The sequence below is a fragment of the Sus scrofa genome, chromosome 4 (genome assembly GCF_054392235.1).
Source record: "Sus scrofa isolate SSC_HxYL_T2T_F1_AM1 chromosome 4, Sscrofa_HxYL_maternal_Yorkshire_Landrace_v2.0, whole genome shotgun sequence".
Taxonomy (NCBI): domain Eukaryota; kingdom Metazoa; phylum Chordata; class Mammalia; order Artiodactyla; family Suidae; genus Sus; species Sus scrofa.
The window spans coordinates 15,611,342-15,633,085 of NC_139386.1; the positions used below are offsets into that span (position 1 = coordinate 15,611,342).

At 44.1% G+C, this 21,744-nt stretch overlaps 1 protein-coding gene across 5 annotated transcripts in view; it reads right to left on the reverse strand.

Moving 5' to 3' along the window:
- FER1L6 (fer-1 like family member 6) overlaps positions 1-21,744 on the reverse strand; it is a 188,607-nt gene that overhangs the window by 92,690 nt on the left and 74,173 nt on the right. For all 5 annotated transcript variants that reach the window (XR_014843370.1, XM_085021681.1, XM_021088953.2 and 2 more), the window contains 5 exons: positions 19,065-19,173; positions 18,153-18,336; positions 10,656-10,776; positions 7,105-7,205; positions 2,560-2,650 (listed from right to left, as the gene is read on the reverse strand). Coding sequence is in view for 4 of the 5 variants with exons in the window: in XM_085021681.1 (XP_084877807.1) it covers positions 2,560-2,650; positions 7,105-7,205; positions 10,656-10,776; positions 18,153-18,336; positions 19,065-19,173 (606 nt within the window). In the remaining variant the exon portion in view is untranslated. The remainder of the gene's footprint in view (positions 1-2,559; positions 2,651-7,104; positions 7,206-10,655; positions 10,777-18,152; positions 18,337-19,064; positions 19,174-21,744) is intronic.

The following is a 21,744-nucleotide window of genomic DNA, read 5'->3' on the forward strand; positions in this document are numbered from 1 at the left end:
GCCCAGCCCAGTCCATCTTCAAGACTGAGATGCCCAAGGTTGCCTCCTGCTCAAGGGTTCTTCCTAGACTCTGCGTGGCTGGTTCCTCCTCAGGCCTCCATTTGAATGTCACAACTGTCATGCATTCCTCCACTTTTCCCAGCCCCGACGGCCTTTTTAAATGCCCTTCATTTTATATCAGAAACTATAATCACTTTATTTTTTTGTTCTCTGTCCATCTTCTGTCTTCTGACTCAAATGTTAACTTTGCAAGGAAGGGACCCACTTGGTCTTGTTCTTTCCACCAATTCTCAGTATCTGGCGGAGTTCCCGGCACACAGCAGGTATTAAAGAAATGTTTGTGGAATGAATAGAACACTCAATAAATGCCCCAAGGACAAGTACCGAGTCATTAAAGCCTTGTGTTCCCAGGACCCAGCACAGGGCCTGGCACATAGGAAGCCCTCTGCACCTGTTGATAATTAGAGGAACCAAACACCTGCCATGTACCAGGCACTATCCCAGGAGCCACGGCCTAGGACAGGGGGCAGGCACATGCTTCCCTCCCCTGAGACTCTGGCAACTGGCGAGATGAAAGCAATATATGCAAATAACTAAAATGTGTAAAATACTATGGGACCATCAGGGCCAAAGTTGCATTTTATGGGTGATCTGACATTCGAGCTGAGTCTTAAAAAATGAACTGAATTCATCAGATGATGAGAAGAGAAGGACCGTCCAGGCAGAGGGAACAATTCCATATGAAGGCACATAATCAGTGAGAGTTCCAAATTATTAGCACACAAATACATGGGAAGAGGGGGATGGAGATGAGGCTGGGGGCCAGGTGGGGGTCAAATAGGGGACAGCCCTGTAGAGCGTGCAAAAGGGAATTTGGATTTATCTTACGAACAATGGAGAGACTCCAGGGATTTTTTATTGAGAGTGATCTAAACAGGTTTGTGTTTTAGAGATCATTCTGTCTGTGGTTTAGAAGGTGGATTGGAGGAAAGAGTCTAGGCCAGAGATGCTAAGGGACTCAGGTTAGGCTGTGATTCTGGCGATGACAGCTGGAGTAAGTACCAGAGTCTTTAAAGGCTGGGAATTCAACCTGGCCTGGGGTCCAACTGACTGCTCAGGGTGAGGGATGGGATTCCAAATTGATTCTTAGGCTTCTTTTTTTCCTTTTTTTTTTGGGGGGGGTGTTGGGGGGCACACCTGAGGTACATGGAAGTTCCCAGGCTAGGGATGGAATTGGAGCTGTAGCTACCAGCCTACACTACAGCCACAGCAACGCTGGATCCGAGCTGCGTCTGCAAGGTATGCCTCAGCTTGCAGCCACACTGTATCTTTAACCCACTGAGTGAGGCCAGGGATGGAACCCACATCTTCATGGATACTAGTCAGGTTCTTAACCTACTGAGCCACAATGGGAACTCTGATTCTTAGGCTTCTGATTGGAGCAACAGGGAGGCTGATGGTGCTCAGGGGACAGGGAACAAGCTCAGGTGGGAAGATGATGGGTTGAGTGGGATCACTGAGTCAGAGGGGCTATGAGACAAGCAGGTGACATGACCACTCGGAGGCTGGACATGCAGGCCTGGAAACAAGGGGAGAGAGCTGGGCCACTACAAAGGGACTGAAACCTTGACCTGTTCAGGCCAAGGGCTGGCAGACACAGACAACAAGAGCACTCTGTGGATGGTACGTAGAAGATGGGTATTGCGGAGAGAAGGAAGGGCAGCCCAAGGTACCACGAGAGAAGTGGGGTAGGAAGAAGATCTTATATACGCTGTGAGTCTGGCCTCTCTCCCAGTACACAAACCTTCATTAACTGTTCTGGAAATAAGGATACACCAGGTATTTAGAGACTCAGGGTTTAGTCTGTGGAGTATGATTCACTTGCCGTGACCTTAAAAAAAAATCATTTCATCTCTCTGGGCCCCATTCACATCTCAAAAATGTCCCTGGCCAGTCAAACTCTGCGAAATTTTATTTTGCAGAATTCTCATGGCCTCAGGAAAGAGGTCCCTTGGTGCCATTGTTGGAACTAAAGTTTCAAGGAGAGATAATAAGGGTCTGACTTGGTCTGGCATTTCCCACTGGTCACCCATTTAATAGGGACCAAGTGTCTCAAAGGCGCCCAATACAGAGCAGTGTCTCCAGGACCCAGAGAGGTCTCAGCCACTGCCCTGGCCCTGGATCATGCTCACAACTTTTCACACGACTCGTACTGGGAGGTACATAAAGTGAGGACATCTTATTTCGTTCTGTCTCTCAGCTGAAGGTCAGGTGAAAGAGTCCACAGCCGTTGACAAAACACAAATGTCAAAAAAATGCACACAGGGGACATCCATCAGACTAGAATGTGGGGCTGGCGGGCTTCTAGCTCATTCCTGGAAACATGCAATAAATGCCAGTTCCTCTCCAACCCCCTCATCTACGTATTCCCTTCCCACGCATTCCTCTACCGCCCGCAAATCCAACCTCATGTGGCCTATGACCTGTGCTTCATCCATGAGGTTTATTTTTAAAGCACTTGTTTTAATTCTTTCCATGTATAAATAGATTTTCACATACCAGCTCCTGCCAGCAGAGCGTAAGTCGTTTCTTATCTAAATTGGTTTGGTTCAATATCTTGGGCTTCTTTTCTGCTTCAGAGATAAAGGTACTATAAGAAAAGAATAACAATTTTGAAACCTACTTAGTGAAAATTTCATTTATATAATTCCAGAGATGTGCAAGTATATTTTCTGCAATACAATTGGGGAAGTCGATGAAGCCGCAGAACCAAGATTTTTCATCTCGGATTAAGCGTTAATTTTTCTAAGAGACAACGAAAAAAAGGGAAAAGATGCTCAACCCCCACATTAGTTTGGGGGCTGTTTGTTTTTCCACTTTCTTTCAGTATATACCTATTGTGATGGCTATCCAGGTTCATAACCTGGATAAGAGCAAACGCGAAATAATGCATTTTTTAATCTTAAATATAATACACACCAAAAAGTTTCTGAAAAGTACATAAAGCAAATATTTTCCATTCAGAGCTGGGCTAAAACCTCACAAAGGACTGAGTAATAGCATTTTGAGGGCCAAAGTTTAAAATATGTTCATGAGGAAAATGGTAAAGGTTATGAATGCAATTGAAGAGGAAGTAGAAATGGTTTTAAAACTTGGGGAAATTCGATATTGTCCTCACCAGCAGTAACTTACATGCAAATTAGAATCGGTACCATTTTCACTTACCAAAAATCAGATCATATTCAAAGTTGATAATATTCAAGGGCAAAGAGTCACTCTCCTCTATCATGATAGGAAAGTATTAAATATTATTGTCTTTAAGAAGCTATTTGACAGCACCCATCAAAATTTAAATGTCCATATGATTTGACCCAAAAATTATGCTAGAATTCTGCCCTTCGAAAACAATGGAAAATGTTTGCAAAAATATGTATACACAATACAAAATGTAATATCGTTTATAGTAGCAAAATACATCAAAACAACTTAAATATAAGGGACAAGGTAATTACTATATGATACATGTCCTGTGATAAAACACTGGGGGTAACTATTATGGGCTGCTGTAGAAAGATGCCAGGGATATACTGTAGAGTGAAAAAGCCACCTGCTGAACCAAGTGCGTGATATTTGTGAAGAAATAAGAATACTTAGATGAATGTGTGTGTTTGCAAATGCACAGGAAAGAAATCCAGGAAGACTAATCAAACTTTTCTCTCTGGGGAGTGGGATTGTACAGAGTTGAGAATGCTTTTACTTTATACATTCCTGCATTTGTTTTTTGTTGTTTGTTTGTTGTCTTTTTGCCTTTTCTAGGGCCGCTCCCGCAGCATATGGAGGTTCCCAGGCTAGGGGTTGAATCGGAGCTGTAGCCACCAGCCTACGTGGGATCCAAGCCGCGTCTGCAACCTACACCACAGCTCATGGCAACGCTGGATCCTTAACCCACTGAGCGAGGCCAGGGATCGAACCCACAACCTCATGGTTCCTAGTCGGATTTGTTAACTACTGCACCATGACGGGAACTCCCCGTTGCTGCTGCTGCTGCTGTTGTTGTTGTTGTTATTGTTGTAAGATGAGCCTGTAACATCTGTGATGAAAAGAACCAATTGCAAAGGGACAAAGGGGGGGTCTAAGATGTCACGCCTCGTAATCAGGAGTCCCACACCAAGCTCTGCCTGCTGATGATTGGAAGCTTCGCCAGAAATTCTCTTTGGGCTTACTAGTCATTGCATTTACTCTTAATTTTGAAAAAGAATAAAAAGGATTCTATTGTGAGGAGGGAGGTTTTTTGGTTTGTTTTTTTCATTACTGCTTTTCAGGGCCACACCTGCGGCATATGGAAGTTCCCAGGCTAGGGGTTGCATTAGAGATGCAGCTGCCAAGCCTATACCACAGCCACGGCAACACCAGATCCAAGCCGTCTCTGTGACCCACACCACAGTTCACAGCAACACCGGATCCTTAATCCACTGAGCCAGGCTGGGGATCAAACCCACGTCCTTATGGATACTAGTTGGGTTTGTTACCACTGAGCCACGAGGGGAACTCCTTTTTGCCTCATGTCTACATTTCCTGGAGGCAGAAGGAATTCATTCTGCTCCCAGGATGGATCAGTTCTAAGAAACATGGCAGGTGCCTCAGACTTTTCATCTCTCTCCCCCTTAAGAAGGGGGAGAAATAACTTATTTCCACAACAGAATCAGGGTAAATGACGGCGGTACACCGTTCTGTTCATTCTTTATCTTTCAGACTGAGCCTGCTGCAGGCTGTGGGCAGCCTCCGCACCTCCACATGGCAGGTGGTCTGTCCCTCTTCCAGGGGGACCCCCCCCCCAGGTCCAGCCGTTCAACCTTTAAGAGGTGGGGGACCACGGAGTCTCCTTGACCTCAGGTTCAAACTGCCGTCTCAAATCCAGGGTTACGAAATATAAACTGAACATTTGATCTCTGTCCGACCCGCATACATATTTTTTCAGTTGGTTTTAAACTTTAATGATCATCACCTCAAGTAACCCCCTCATATATAAAGCTATTGAGCTATTAACTTGCCCACAATTAATTTCTAAAAATATGAAGCTCTTAAAAGATGCTTCAAGGGAATTGCAGGTGGCACTTGGCTCATAGCAGGAGTAGCACTGATACATATTGCTTCTATAATGACAAACAGAAAAGAAATAAAGATAGGAGAAACCACACATTTATTACGTTGCTCTGTTTTTTAAAGTGAAAAATGCTTGGGTAGTTGCAAGATTAAGAAAGTCAGAATTTATAGAGCAGAACACCAGAATTTAGCTAGCTGCCGCTTACTCATTTTTTCTTTCCATCAAATGAATCACCATTCCCTTTCTATTCTTTCTATTATAACAGATCCTCATTTTGCTTGTCTCGACCTAATTCATTTCCAGAGTTTAGTCTAAGTTGTTTCCTGATGGGGGAAGCAGCCTCGAAGATGGGCCCAGTGGTTCCCCCCCTCCTGCTGTCCTGTGTAGTTCCTTCCCTTTGAATGTGCACTGGTCCTAGTCACCTGCTTCTAACAAATACATCAAGGCTGATGGGATGTCACTTCCAAGGTTAGGTTGTCAAAGACTATCCATCTTCCTGGCATATCCTCTCTGACACTTCTCTCCTGCTCACTCTGATGAACTCAGCTGCCAGGTTGGGAGAGGTGGCTTGGCGAGGTCCGTGTGGCAAGGAATTGAGGATGGCCTCCAAACAACAGCTAGCCAAGAACCAAAGTCTTCAGGCCTATCTTCAGTCCAACAGTTCATGAAGAACTGAATTCTGCAAATGATCACATGAGGGATCTTGGAAGTGAATGCTCCCCAGTTGAGCCCTGAAAAACTGGAGCCCTGGTCAATGCCTTGAGAGCAGTCTGGGAGCCGCTCTGAGCAAAGGACCAGCTAAGCCTCACCTCCTGGATTCATGACCCAAGAAACTGAAATAATAAACGTTGTGTATGCCACTAAATTTGAGGACTATTTGTTACTAAGTAATGGGTAACTAATATACTATGTTTCTTCTGTCTTTTATTGTATTGTCTACTTCCTAGAATAAGAGCCATTAATTGGTACTTATTAGTGTGTTATATAAAATTTTTTTTTTTAACAGCTGCACCTGCTAGGGGTTCCCAGGCTAGGGGTCGAATTAGAACTGCTGCTGCAGGCCTATGCCACAGTCTTTATAACACTAGATCCTTATCCCACTGAGTGAGGCTGAGGATTGAACCCACATCCATATGGAGACTACATCAGGTCCTTAACCCACTGAGCCACAATGGGAACTCCCCGGCAAATTCTATGAAATAGTACTTGACTTAACTGATCTATCAAATTGTCAAATGGTTGTTGCGTATCTGCCATACTGGATACTAAGAGCACTAGCATCTTTCTTGTTTCATAAAGAGCCTCCAACAAAAACAAAAAAGTTGATCCCTAGTGGTGTAGCAGGTTAAATATCTGGCGTTGTCATTACTGTGGCTCCGGTAACTGCTATGGCAGGGGTTCAAGCCCTGCCCCAGGACCTTCTATGTGCTTCAGGTGTGGCCAAGAAAAATTAAAAATAAAAAAATTAATTAAGAGCCTCCGAAGTAAACTTTTCTTTTTCTTCTCTTTTCCTTTTTTCCCCCCTCTGCTTTATGGTGTAGGTGTCTAAGTGCCAGGAAGCACTAGCGAGCCCACAGTGCCAGCTAAATTACTAAACAAAACCAAGGAAGATAAGACACTATACAATGCCCATCTGCATGCACGTACTACCGACTATCTAATAAGGTAGTTAAAAGCTGGCTCCAGGAGTTCCCGTCATGGCTCAGTGGTTAACGAATCTGAGGTTTCGGGTTCAATCCCTGGCCTTGCTCAGTGAGTTAAGGATCTGGCGTTGCTGTGAGCTGTGGTGTAGGTTGCAGATGCGGTTCAGATCCCGCGTTGCTGTGGCTCTGGAATAGGCCAGCAGCTATAGCTCCGATTAGATCCCTAGCCTGGGAACCTCCATATGCTGGGGGAGCGGCCCAAGAAATGGCAAAAAGACCAAAAAAAAAAAGAAAAAAAAAAAAAAAGCTGGCTCCATACAAGCTCAGCTCCCCGGACGCCAGCTGCTTCTCCGGTACCTGCTCTGACTGATGAAGTCACTGAGCACCGTCTTCATTTTCTCTTCTGGGGCTTCTTCTGACAGCTTAATCAATTCTTTCACTTCTTCTAGACCTTCTTCCTGAAAACAAGCCACAGACGTGGAGGGATGAAGGGGGACAATGAGACGCTGGAGTGGAGACACTGATTCCAACATCTACAGAAATCATATTAAGCTGATTTTTGGTTTGGGAAATGAAGGAGGATAGCCCTTGTTTTTTTTTTGTTTTTTTTTTTTTTTTTTTTTGCTTTTGCTTTTTGTTTTCATCTGAACTGGGAAATGCTACTGCATTCTTTGAACCTTCCTTTTCTTAGCTGGAATTGGTCCAGATTCAAGTCTTTTCCCATGTTGCTCAAATGCATTTCTGTCCCAGATTTATTCCTGAACCAGCTTCCATTCATTTAAAATCTACCTTGTTGGGAAACCTAATGTCATGAGAAAGACCTGACAAAGGAGAGAACATTAGATAAATTATCAAAAACCTCAAAAGCAATGTCTACGTCCATTTGTTATATGGGAACACAACCGCACTGAATGATCCCGATATTAAAGGGCTGTCAATTTTTCTAATTATTGGTGGGTTGGTCATGGGCTGGGTTGTTGGAGGAAGGGGGACAAGTTGTATACAACAATGGCTACACGCTTGGACACTTAATCATTGTGGGTTTTTTTTGTTTTGTTTTGTTTTTTCATCTTTTTTAGGGCCGCACCTGCATCATATGGAGGTTCCCAGACTAGGGGTTAAATCGGAGCCGTAGCTGCCAGCCTAAACCCCAGCCACAGCAGCACAGGATCCAACCCATGTGTGTGATCTACACCACAGCTCATGGCAACACTGGATCCTTAGCCCACTGAGCGAGGCCAGGGATTGAATCTGCGCCCTCAAGGATGCTAGTCAGATTTGTTAGCCGCTGAGCCACGATGGGAACTGCATCATCGTGCTTTTTTTACTGGGCCTAAATTCTCAGATTCTGTCCTTTCCATGGCTTGGAGGAAAATGGCACCCCAGGGGCAATGCACGTCACCACGGCTTTGCTAGAATTTACTCGAAGGACACCCTCCACCACATGTCTGGGATATCTGTTTCTGTCATCACTCTAAGTACAGGCAACAATGCGGCGGGGTTACGGATTTAGGCTTGGGAATTCCCATTGTGGCTCAGCTAGTTAAGAACCCGACTAGTATCCATGAGGATGTGGGTTCAATTCCTGGCCTTGCTAAGTGGGTTAAGCAATCCAGTATTGCCATGAGCTGTGGTGTAGGTCGAAGATGCAGCTCGGATCTGGTGTTGCTGTGGCTGTGTTGTAGACTGGCAGCTGCGGTTCCAATTCAACCCCTAGCCTGGGAACCTCCATATGCGTGCCTCCTAAAAAAGAAAAAGATTTAGGCTTGAGAGTCAGACTACCTATGTTCAAATCTAAGCTGGATCAGGGCCCCTCACCCAGTCCAGGCGGTATCAGGTGACCTAACCCTCTGCCCAGTTTCCTCATCTGTAAATCGGGTAAGGACGGTACCCATGTACAGCTCCATAGGGAGGTGTGAGCTCTTTCAAACAGAGTTTGGGGCTTAGCAAACATACAATCAGGACAAGTGCAGCAGGGACCCAGGCTCTGAGAAAAGAATTAGGAACAAGTGCTCAAGGCTGCTATGTTCTCTAGGAGAAAAAATTCTGGTTTGGTGAAGCCTTTTAGAAATAAACTATCTGGAGTTGCCACCGTGGCTCAGTGGTTAAAGAATCCAACTAGGAACCATGAGGTTGCAGGTTCGATCCCTGGCCTCGATCAGTGGGTTTAGGATCCAGAGTTGCCATGAGCAATGGTATTGGTGGCAGACGCGGCTCGGATCCCGAGTTGCTGTGGCTCTGGCATAGGCCAGCGGCTACAGCTCCAATTAGACTCCCAGCCTGGGAATCTCCATATGCTGCAGGTGCAATCAGTGAGAAAAAAAAAAAAAGACTATCTATTTTGTCTGAAGGAGAAGCAAGACCAGACATACAAAGTGAGTCTCTGGCATCCACAAGGCGTGACTCCAGACCAGCCTCCGAGACCGTTTTCTGAGTGTCTCCTTGATGCCTGGCATGTCCACGGCCAGACACAGTACTTGGTCTTACACAGTTATGCACAGGATCAGAAAGCCAACAGGAGAGAGGTGTGTGCTTTCCCTAGAGTGGATTCTCATGGATCGAGAGGGATCAGACAAGGTGGGGCAGAGAGCAGATGACACTGCCCTTGACGTGCGGGGTGGAGAGAGAAATGCGAACATAAGCAATAGGAAGTGCAAAGGGAAGGTCCGAGACCAAAGCCGAGTCCCAGGTTTTCTTTCCTTCCTGGGGGTCGGGTGGGACAGCCTAGCGTTTCTTGTACTTTGGCACTATTTTTTTTTGTCTTTTTGTCTTTTCTAGGGCCGCACCTGTGGCACATGGAGGTTCCCAGGCTAGGGGTCCAATCAGAACTGTTGCTGCCGGCCTACACCACAGCCACAGCAACGCCAGATCTGAGCCACATCTGTGACCTACACCACAGCTCATGGCAACGCTGGATCCTTAACCCACTGAGCGAGGCCAGGGATTGAACCTGCAACCTCATGGTTCCCAGTCAGATTCATTACCCACTGAGCCATGACGGGAACTCCCATATTGGCAGTATTTCATTCCTCAAATACTTCAAAAGGAAAAATAGGTTTTGATGGAGGAGGGTAAGGTGTAGTAAGTCAGAGACCTTCTCTGAGGAAGTGCCTGAAACTAAGCCACTTGGTGGGAGAACTATGAAGGAGAAAAGCAGCCCAGACAAAAGGAACAGCATGGAGGTGGCTAGGAGGCACAAAGGAGCCTGGTTTCTCTGAGAAACTTGAAAGGAGATCAGTGTGCCTGGAATAAAGCAGTGAAGAAGGGACTGTAAGAGGTAGGACTGGAGAGGTGGCAAGGCTCGAACTTGGAGAGAAGTTAAAGACGTAGGAGTCTGTATTTATTGAAGCGAAGATCTATCCCCTCCCTGGAGATTAGGAAAATGGCCCATCCCTGGGTCCTTTACCAATTAGAAGTAGAGCAGGGATTTGAATCTGGACAGTTTGATTGAAAGTCAAAGGATATTATGGACTTGGAGAATAGACTTGTGGTTGCCAAGGGGGAAGGGGAGGGAGTGGGGTGGATTGGGAAGCTTGGGGTTAATAGTGCAGACTATTGCCTTTGGAATGGATTAGCAATGAGATCTTGCTGTGTAGAGCTGGGAACTATGTCTAGTCACTTATGATGGAGCATGATAATGGGAGAAAAAAAGAATGTGTACATGTACGTGTAACTGGGCCACCATGCTGCACAACAGGAAAAAAATTGTATTGGAGAAATAACTATTTAAAAAATTAATAAAAAAATAAAGTCAAAGGATTTTGCAACATGTGTTCTCATTCCTCCCACAGGCAGCAGCTCGAGTTCATTTGTATTTAAACTGAGGTCCCGATCTAATGGGTGGATAAAAAAGTCCCTTTGCCTCCAGCTTCCAATATTTGAATCCATCACCCATCAGAGTCACCTACCAAGAGGTCCGCCATCTTCTCCAGCATGTTGGACCAATACAGCCTAAACGTCTGGTCTCCCCAAGAACTGACAAAGTAGACACAGGGCTTCTTGGCCTCAAATGGCAAATAGCTGTAATTCCTGTGAAAATACATGAGGTCTGGAAGTTAGCTGACACTCAATGTTTTTCAGGCAATTCCAGTCACATGTTCATGTTTCATTATGTCCTGGGTGGGTTAGGGGAAGGGTGGTGACAAAATAAACTATTAATTCCATCCTTAGCCTTTACTCAGGGACCCATGAACAGTCAACAGGTAGATGGCTTCAATGGAGAGGGAGGAACAGCTACCACCCTCGGAGCAGGGCAAAGCTTAGAAATGACCAGCAGGGGGCAGGATTTATCAGGCAAGCCTTCTTCGAGGAGAAATTCTCTCTCCAAATGAGAGAAGAGAGAAGGGAGAAAAACGAACATGGACTTCCCTTTAATGTCTGTGTGCCAGGTAGGCACTGTGTAAGGATCAATTGAGGTCACAGATGTGAGGGTATTTTGTAAACTAAAATCAATAGAAAAATGTGAGAGGGCAATAATATTAATGAAGATGAAGGATATGCTTCCAGCTAAGCTTCAACATCAGTTGTCCATCGATCCATTGATCCATCGATCCATCGATCCATCCATCCATCCATCCATCCATCCATGCAATAGTTATTGCTACCTTACATTGGTGCCAATAGTATAGGTTGCTTACTTGACTAAAGAAGGGACAAGAAGGATTGGCAAAGCAGCTGGAAGGGAGGGTGTGAAGCCAAAGAGAATGAGCATGAGAGTTGAATATGCTTATATGATGATGGGAAAAGACAATTAATAGGATAAGATTGAAGACAGACAAGAAGGAACTCATTGGTAGAATTTGGTCTCCGAGGAGGAAAGGGACAGATGTGAAAGCAGGTAAGGTGGGAGAAGTGTGGCAAAATGTTGAAGCTCCCAGCCTAGAGTCTTAGCTAGGTTTGCCCCCAGCCTCCTTCAAACACCTGGCTCTGTGTGAAGAGGTGTGGGGAGGGCAGGCCAGAGCAGGGGAGGGCAGACCAGAGCACATTTCTTGGGGGTGTGGTTGGACAGGTGGGCCTGACAAATGTGACAGTGTTTGGATGCACTTAGAAAAGTTGCATGGGTGAGGGGACATTGGGAGCTTTGTTTCCCTTTCAAACAGCTCCAGAGAACTTGAGTCTGAAAGAATGCAGAGTGGTTCCTTTTTTTTTTTTTTAATGATTTTTATTTTTTCCATTATAGCTGGTTTATAGAGTTCTGTCAATTTTCTACTGCACAGCAAAGTGACCTAGTCACACACACACACACACACATACACACACACACACATTCTTTTTCTCACATTATCCTCCATCATGCTCCATCACAAGCAGCTAGATATAGTTCCCTGTGCTATACAGCAGGATCTCATTGCTTATCCACCCCAAATGCAATAGTTTGCATCTCCTAACCCCAAACTCCCAGTCCCTCCCACTCCCTCCCTCTCCCCCTTGGCAACCACAAGTCTGTTCTCCCAGAGAGGTTCTTTTTTAGCTCTCCAACCCAAATTTCTTCTAGAGGCCATAAAATTAGCAAAGGTGCCCCATGCAGAAAATAAACCAGCGGGCGTCTATTTAGAAGGAAAGCCAGATAAAGTCTTGGCAGAACTTTGGAGGTTATTCATACAGCAGGTGAACAAAATAAAAATGAAAAATAAAGAAGTTTCCAAAAATGCTCTTTCCTTTATCTTCTTAAAAATTAGGGCACTGAGTTTGCCGCAACATAGATGGACCTAGAGATGATCATACTGAGTGAAGTAAGTCGGACAGAGACAAGTATCATATGATGCCACTTATACGTGGACTCTAATAAAAATGATACCAAAGAACTTGTTTATAAAACAAAAACAAGCTCATGGATTTCAAAACCCACCTTAGGGTTACTACAGAGGAAACCACGGTGGGGAGAGAGGAAGGAGTAAGATGGCAATAACATATACACACTACTGTATAAAATAGATAATTAACCAGAACCTACTGTATAGCACAGGGAAATCTACTCAATAGTCTGCAATAACCTATATGGGAAAAAAGAATGGAGTTATGTAAATATACGCATATACACATAGGCATGTATATATGTATAACTGAGTCACTTTGATGTACATCCGAAACTAAAACAACATTGTAAGTTAACTATACTCCAATAAAGTTTTTTTAAAATGATGGCACTGAGAATCCTGCAACTAAATAAACTCCCACTCAACGCTGTACTTTGTTCCGAGGTTTCTTTGGTTTGGATTATTTTGTGCTAATGATGTTCAGGGCCACTGTGTCTTTGGTCCCCGGGTTCTCTGGGTTTTACCGGGTCTGTGTGGTCCAGGATGCAGTGGCTTCTCAGGCAAATGACAGCGCAGATGGAGGACAGCAGATGGGAGAGCACCTGGTTGCCAGTGGGAAGAGAAGCCTGCCAGCTTGAATGGCTGCCCTGCCGCTCATCCAGCTTTGTGAGTCTGGGCAAGGGTAGGCCTGGAACCCTGGGCACCAGATTCTGACCCGCCTTTGGCTGTCTTGAGCTCCCATCTCATTCTTGAGCTCCAGCGCCTTATGTAAATTGAAAGTGAATGCATGTGCTTTGTAAAACTGGGAAGCCTAGAACAAACACAAGTGATGATTGAAGTGTCATGCTAAACCACTACTTACAAGGTTGTATTTCTTCTTCTTTTTTTTTCATTCATTTTTTTAGAGTTTTGTTGAAGCAGAGTTGACATCTGGGTTTTTTTTTTTTCATTTTTTAAAGTTTCATTAAAGTATGGTTGATTTACAAGGTTGTGATAATTTCTGCTATGATCATAGTGATTCAGTTATACATAGACACACATCCATTCTCTTTCAGATTCTTTGTCCACATGGATGATCACAGAATCCAGAGTTCTCTGTGCTATATAGCTGGTCCCCCACGGGCCAATCTTTCCATACGCCTCAGCGTGCATACGCCAATCCCAAACCCTCAGTCCATCTCTCCCCCTCAACATGTCCCCTTTGGTAACCATAAGTTTTTCAAAGCCTGTGAATCTGTTTCTGTCCTGCAAATAAGTTCATTTGTATCCTTTTTTAAGATTCCACATATAAGTGATAGCATATGATGTTTGTCTTTCACTGTCTAACTTCACTTAGTATGAGAATCTCTAGTTGCATCCATGTTGCTGCATGTGGTATTATTTCATTCTTGTTTATGGATAAGTAATACTCCCTTGTATGTATCACATCTTTTATCCATTGCTCCGTCAATGGACATTTAGGTTGCTTCCATGTCTTGGCTACTATAAATAGTGCTGCAATGAACATTGGGGTGCATGTATCTTTTTGAATTATGCTTTTCTTTGAATAGATGCCCAGGAGTGGGGTTGCTGGATCATATGGTAGTTCTAGTTTTAGTTTTTTGAGGAACCTTCATACTGTTTTCCATAGTAGTTTTTTTTTTTTTTTTTTTTTTTTGTCTTTTGTCTTTTGTCTTTTTTGTTGTTGTTGTGGTTGCTATTTCTTGGGCCGCTCCCGCGGCATATGGAGGTTCCCAGGCTAGGGGTTGAATCGGAGCTGTAGCCACCGGCCTACGCCAGAGGCACAGCAACACGGGATCCGAGCCGCGTCTGCAACCTACACCACAGCTCACGGCAACGCCGGATCGTTAACCCACTGAGCAAGGGCAGGGACCGAACCCGCAACCTCATGGTTCCTAGTCGGATTCGTTAACCACTGCGCCACAACGGGAACTCCTCCATAGTAGTTTTAACAAGGTGGTATTTCATTGGAGGCAACAGACAAATAAATTGTGAGAGTGTGTGTGTGTGTGTGCACGCATGTGCACCTGCACACGTGGCTGGGGTCTACTATAGATGTAGAATCTTCCAATTCAGCTGCTGCCTCCTGGCTTACCACTATATGAAAAGAGCCTCAATATAGTAGCTGGAATATACTGAAAGCCCCAAAAAACACCAGCATGACTTATTTATTTATTTATTTTTTTGAGCCAGTCAGTCGATACAGATGAGTTCCATCTGAGGGTTCCTTAAACCCTCTCATCTCCTCCCAAACCCTTCCCATACTCCATCTCTGACAGTCCCACCAATAGTCAACAACAGGCTAGTCTACCAAGGTGGGGGATGTTTTCGCTGCCTGATCCTAGTCAAAGTCCACAGAGGACCATTGAGGAGTCTCCGAAAAGTCTCCCAGGGCTCAGATCCTGTTATGGGATGCACTCGTTAATGTCCTCGGTGTCAAGAATGGACAGCGACGTCATCGAAGGACTTGGAAGTTTGGGGTCCTTTTTGGTTTGCATAAGAGAGGACAGACGACCAAGTATGACTGCCAGGGAGCCAAAAAACACCCCAAAGAAGTTGATCCATGGGAGAGACAGGATTTAGAAAATATAAGACATGCTCCAAAACAAGAGGACCAGGAGCTAAGATTATTTTCACTTACTCCTTCCTACTTTGTCCCAAAGAATTGGTTCCCATCCATTAAGCTCATTCTTGCTCTGTAGGATGTTAACTTTTTGGTAACCTTTCTCACCTTTTCACTCCCTCCCATGCCCTCTCTCTGCCCACCTAGTACCCTGAGCTCAACCCAGTTACAGCAATTCCTTAGCTCATCCCGAAACAGTTATGAGCCTCTATTCTGTGCCCGGCACAGAGAGGAGCAGATGCAAAGGTGCATAAGACACGCTTCTTTGCCCTGAGAATGCTTACAGTCTAATAGGGAGACAGACAGGTCAAAACAGCTTAATGCAGTGTGATTCATGTTTGATGGACGCGAGTATAGAAGTCCCAATCAGACCTGGGGTTCAGGGAAGGGAACTTGAACTTAGGGCCAAAGGTGCCATTTGGCCAGATTAAAGAAATGGTGATAGAGAACACGCTTGAGACCTAGAATCGATCAGAGTTCATCACTGATTAGATGTGAGTAGGAAGGGAAAAGAGAACAATTGACAACTTGCTTTGTCGCTTAGAGGATCCAGAGAATGGTGGGGCCAGTTTCTGAGATGGGAAAAACAGGAAAAGGGGCAAAGTTGTCTGAAGATGATGAGTCTGGTGAATAATTCGAGGACACCCAAGTGGAGGTGTTTGGATCTGCTGCTCAAGAAAGAGGGCCATTGGGGGAAATAGATGAGAGAGTCCTTATGATCCTAACAGTGGCCAGAAAGCCTCCGGTTCGTGCCCAGGGATTCTAGATCGAGAAGAGCAGAACGGAAGAGAACTCGTGATGTGGCTCCAACCCTCTCACTTGTGAATGGGGTGAGGAGTGTTCTCTTATGAGAATCCAGTGAGATCATTTTTTTTTTTTTTCACTCATAGCATAAAGCTCACAACACAGAAGACTCTCACTGCATGTGGCTCTCTCTTCTCATAAACCACTTGGTTGATGCTTGATATCACTTTCTTAAAACAGAGTTCTGTAATTTTACTTCACTTTGCACATTGAAATGTTATGTGGATTAAAGCCCAGTGAGGGTGCACCAGTCAGAAGGGCCATCATGGAAAATGTTTACAAATAACAAGTGCTGGAGAGGGTGTAGAGAAAAGGGAACCCTCCTACACTGTTGGTGGGATTGTAAATTGGTACAACCACTATGGAAAGCCGTACGGAGGTTCCTCAAAAAACTAAAACTAGAACTACCATATGATCCAGCAATCCCACTCCTGGGCTTATGTCTGGACAAAACCATAGTTCAAAAAGATACATGCACCCCTATGTTCATAGCAGCACTATTCACAGTAGCCAAGACATGGAAGCAACCAAAATCTCCATTGACAGATGAATGGATTAAGAAGATGTGGTATATATACACAATGGAATATTACTCAGACATTACAGGAATGAAATAATGCCATTTGCAGCAACATAGATGCAACTAGAGATTCTCATATTAAGTGAAGTCCATCAGACAGTGAAAGACAAATATCACATGCTATCACTTATATGTGGAATCTAAAATATGACACATGGAGTTCCATGGTGGCTAGGTGGATCAAAGCTCTGGCATTGTCACTGCAGTAGCCCAGGTCCCTGAGGTGGTGAAGGTTCAGTCCCTGGCCCAGGAACTTCCACATACCACAGGCATGGCCAAATAAATAAATAAATAAATAAAATGAAAAAAAATGTAGGGGAAAATAAAAATAAATAAATAAAAATAAAATGTGACACAAATGAATCTATCTATGAAACAGAAACAGACTCACAGACATAGAGAACAGACTTGTGGTTCCCAAGGAGGAGAGGTTGGGGGAGGAATGGAGTGGAAGTTTGGGGTTAGCAGATGTAAGCTCTTATACACGGACGGGATAAAAAATAAGATCCTACTGTGTAGCACAGAGAACTATAGTCAATGTTCTATGATAAACCATAATGGAAAAGAGTATTTAAAAAGAGTTTGTAGAGAGAGTTCCCATAGAAATAAAACTGGTATCCATGAGGATGCAGGTTCAATCCCTGGCCTTGCTCAGTGGGCTGGGGATCCAACGTTGCCATGAGTTGTGGTGTTGGTTTCAGATGTGGCTCAGATCTTGAGTTGCTGTGGCTGTGGTGTAGGCTGGCCGCTGTAGCTCTAATTCGACCCTTAGCCTGGGAATTTCTATATGCTGAGGATGTGGCCCTAAAAAGCAAAAAAAAAAAAAAAAAAAAAACCTGTGTATATATGTATAACTGAATCATTTCGCTGTACAACATAAATTAACACAATATTGTAAATCAATTATACTTCAAGTTAAAAAAAGAGAGATCAGTGAGGGTACGTGTAGCTGCCCCAGCTGTTTTCTGCAGTGGTCTTTTCTGGTGCCTGACAATTATTTTTCTGAGTTCTGCAGTTTGTGGCAAAAGTAAGATAGGAAGTGATGTATTGAATGATTCCACCAAGTCAAGTTTACCTGATATTCAGATGAATAGAATAACTGTTAATAGAGTTTCAGATTGAAATTTTAACTTTTGACCTTCTTCCCTTGTTACACTTCAAAGCTGTAGAATAAAAGGACCTTCAGATACGGTAATAATAACCATCACCATTGTTCTGCCCTTAGATGAATGACCTCGATGTATCATTTGGAGAGTTGTCAAGGTGTCCCTAAGAATTCAGAAGAGTGGCACGGGCCCACGTTGCCCTTGTTGGCACTTTCCTCCCATAACTAAAATTTAAAATGTTTCCAGGAGTGGATATGCAACTCATTAGCACAAGGAACTGTATCCAGTCCCTTGTGATGGAACACGATGGAGGATAATGTGAGAAAAGGAATACATACATATATGTATGACTGGGTCACTTTGCTATGCAGTAGAAATTGACAGAACACTGTAAATCAGCTATAAGGGAAAAAATAAAAATCATAAAATAAAAAATGATTCCAGTTTTATGGAAGAACTGAATCAAACAGTCCCAGAAATTGGTCAAACTTCCAGTGTCAGAAACCCCATCTACTCTTGCCTGCTGAGTCTCCTACCTGTTCCCTTCCGTCACGAGTGGCTTCTCTGGGTGAGTGGTGGACACCACGGGCATGGGAGCTTCCTGGGCTGCGTCGCCTTCTACTTCGTGCAGCAGTGGAAGGCTGTCTTCTTCAGCCGGGTCAGTGGACTTCTTCCTACTTCCGTGATGCGACCCTCCATCAATGAAGTTCCCAAAATTACCTGTGGAGGCAGTAGTGAGGGGAGAAGAGTCAGGGGTCCACAAGCAGAATCGGGCTGCTTGGTAGAAAGGATCCAAGTTTATGCCTCCCTGGGGCTGGGAAATAAGATCTCAGTATGAAGGTACAGTGATGGTCAGACCAAAGAAATAAGATTAGCCATCATCAACATCCATCTTAGGTTCTGTTGTGTAAAGAGAACTCTAAGTTATAAATTCACTGGATTTCATCTCAATTTCCTTCTGCTCCATGGTTGGAGAGCTTCCCAAATATAAATCAAGACCTTCTTGGACTGAATGCTCTTTCTTGGAATGATTCTCCCAAAAGCACACCAGTCCTGCAGGAAGCCTACTGGGAGTTCTAATAACAGTACCTATGACATGCATGGCATGCTGCATGCATTAACTTGTTAAATCCTTGTGACAGCTACAAGAGGAATTATCATTATTTCCATCTTATGGATGAAGAAACTGAGACCCAGAGAAATTAAGTGAGCCTAGGTAACAGAACCAGGATTAGTAATCCAAATCTGTCTGATTCCAAACTATACTCTCCATCCTTTTTTTAAGTGTGAAAACAAATCTATCCCTTATACATTGACATTAGAGTAGATAAGGAATTACAAATTTCTTTCTGAGGCGCAAACCTCAGAGTGCTACCATCTGCATGTAAGGTACAAATTCACTTATTTAAAAACATGTATACAGTCCATGCCATGCATCAGACACTCACCAATAGAAACTTCAAAGCTAATGGGTTTATCTCCAATCCTCCGGTCAATCATGGTAGCTTCAAAAAATGCTCCAAAAAGTAAAAATTCCTCATATTTTTCTGGTACGATCTATAGAAAGAAAAAAAAAGTAGGAAGCTGAATTAGTGATGCCAGCCTGTGGTCCAGGGTAATGTATAGTAGTAACCTGAGACTCAGTGGCAGCCTGAAATGGTACATCATTTCCCCTCTAATCAGACTGGCAGGAACCAGGACCTACAAATTGCAAATCTAATTCAGCCATTTATCTAGAATGATGTAGTCTCAACCTTCTGAGCTTCTACCTTACAATCAAATTTCCTTTTATTTTCAAGGTAAGCTTGGTACCTATATCTTTCTAAGATGTTGATGGTTCAAGGAGCATGTGTAACTGGGATACCATGTGACACAGCATCACTTTCCAGTGCGAAGAGATGGAATGAGCGAGTCATAAGGTCTGTGCTTTCTGGCTTTACCCTTATATTTATTAAACTCCACAGGAAAAGCAATTAGGATGGTCTAAGGAAATAAAGCGGTTGTGGCTTCAGAGATTAAGAGCCCTATTCAATCAACAGCCCTACACTCTGTCCCTCGGAGAGCCAATCGGTCTCAGAAAAGAGATACTTTCTTCACACAGGTGCCTCCTGTGCCATCGGCATCAGCAGGAGGAAATGTTTCCATTGACCAGAAAATGCGGGACAGGGTGGGGACCCAGTGCTGGCTCTTAGTCACAGAGCACACAGTGCTCCCACCTGCCACCACTGTGTCCCCTGGCTGGAAGCCAGCCACTTATCTCACTTTTGTGGGGCCAAGTTTACTCTCTGGGAGGAGGTTTAAAACCACTCAGAGACCTGGAGGAAACATAGCCTGTAAGAGGGACAGCAGGTTCCCAAGCCAGGCAACCCCCGCTTCAAATCCCAACTCTGCTACTTCCTAGCTATTGCCCTCAGGCGACCATCCAGTGTTGGTGTCATTTTGTTTGTCTGTGATATAAACATAATGGGACCTACATGAGAAATGAGATTGTCCATGCGGAGGACCTAGTATAAAGCTTTCTCTCTCTTTTCTTTTTTTTTTTTTTTTTTTTTTTTTGCTTTTTAGGGCTGCATCCCCGGTATATGGAGATCCCAGGCTAGGGGTTGAATCGGAGCTGTAGATGCCAGCCTACACCACAGCTACAGCAATGCAGGGTCCAAGCCATGTCTGCGACCTACACCACAGCTCACAGCCATGCCGGATCCTCAATCCATCGAGCAAGGCCAGGGATCGTACCCGCATCCTCATGGATGCTAGTTAGATTCATTAACCACAGAGCCACAACAGCAACTCTTTTTTTTTTTTTAAATGATAAGTATTTCAATAGTTTATCATTCATGTCTTAATCCCATCCATCCTTTAAGGTCCAACCCCAAGCTGCTTCTTCTGGAAGCATCCCTTGACTTCTGAGCTAGAAAAATCATGACGGTAATGTTTATAAAACTCTTAGTACGTATCAGATGTGGTACTAAGAATTTTACCTACATTATCTCATGTGATTCTCATAACTATCCTAGGAGCGGGATCTTTTCATTAAACCCATTTAATGATGAAGACACTGCAGTTCCATGAAAGAGCAAGGTACCTGTCCAAAGTTATTAAACATGACTCATTTATTGAGCACTTACTATGCGCCAGGCTCTGTTCCAATAAGCACTTTGTTGTATTAATCCACTAAATCCTCACTGTGAGCCCAGGAAGTAGAGGTTATTACTTGAAATAAACAGGAGCTTAAGTCACTTGCTCAAAGATTCAAACCAAGGGAAAGTTTGTCCAGAGGCTGGGCAGACACCGCTGCTCCATCCTACTACATCTTAAACCCAGCTGTCTTCCTTGGGAGCTCAACAATTTAATCATTTATACTGCACCCACTCCAGGAAATAAGAGCACTTTATCTGTCACTATTTGTTGCATTTCTCACTTTCTACTTCCTGTATGTTTATTCTGGATGTCTTATCTCCCCTTCTATACCATAAATCTCATGGAGTCAGACTCTATTTTTATTCCTACCAATGTTGAGGATTTAAAAATGAATACAGGAGTTCCCGTTGTGGTGCAGTGGAAATGAATCCAACTAGGAACCATGAGGTTGTGGGTTCGATCCATGGCCTTGCTCAGTGGGTTAAGGATCCAGAGTTGCCATGAGCTGTGGTGTAGGTTGCAAATGTGGCTTGGATCTGGCGTGGCTGTGGCTTGGCGTAGGACGGCAGCTACAGCTCTGATTAGACCCCTAGCCTGGGAACCTCCATGTGCTGCAGGTGCGGCCCTGAAAAGACAAAAGACAAAGAAAAAAAAAAGAGTGCAAAGTTTGACATAAGGGAGATAAGCTTTGATGGTGATGATGAGGATGTGTTTAAAAAGCCAGCGTCATGGGACCTCATCTGTCCAGATACGCAATGAGAGCACGGTGGCAGTAAGGGAGATTGGAGCTGGGGGACCCTGGAGAGGCAAACAGGAATAAAATGCTGCAAGAAAGGATATTACCATGCTAGTGAGGGTGAGCTCTGAGCTGTTGAGACTCTGTGGAAGGTAGAAGCCTGGTGTGGTTGTTCTCCCCACCAAAGGTCATTTATTTTTATTTATTTTGTATATTTTCTTTAAAAATTTTTTCTTATTATAGTTAGTTTG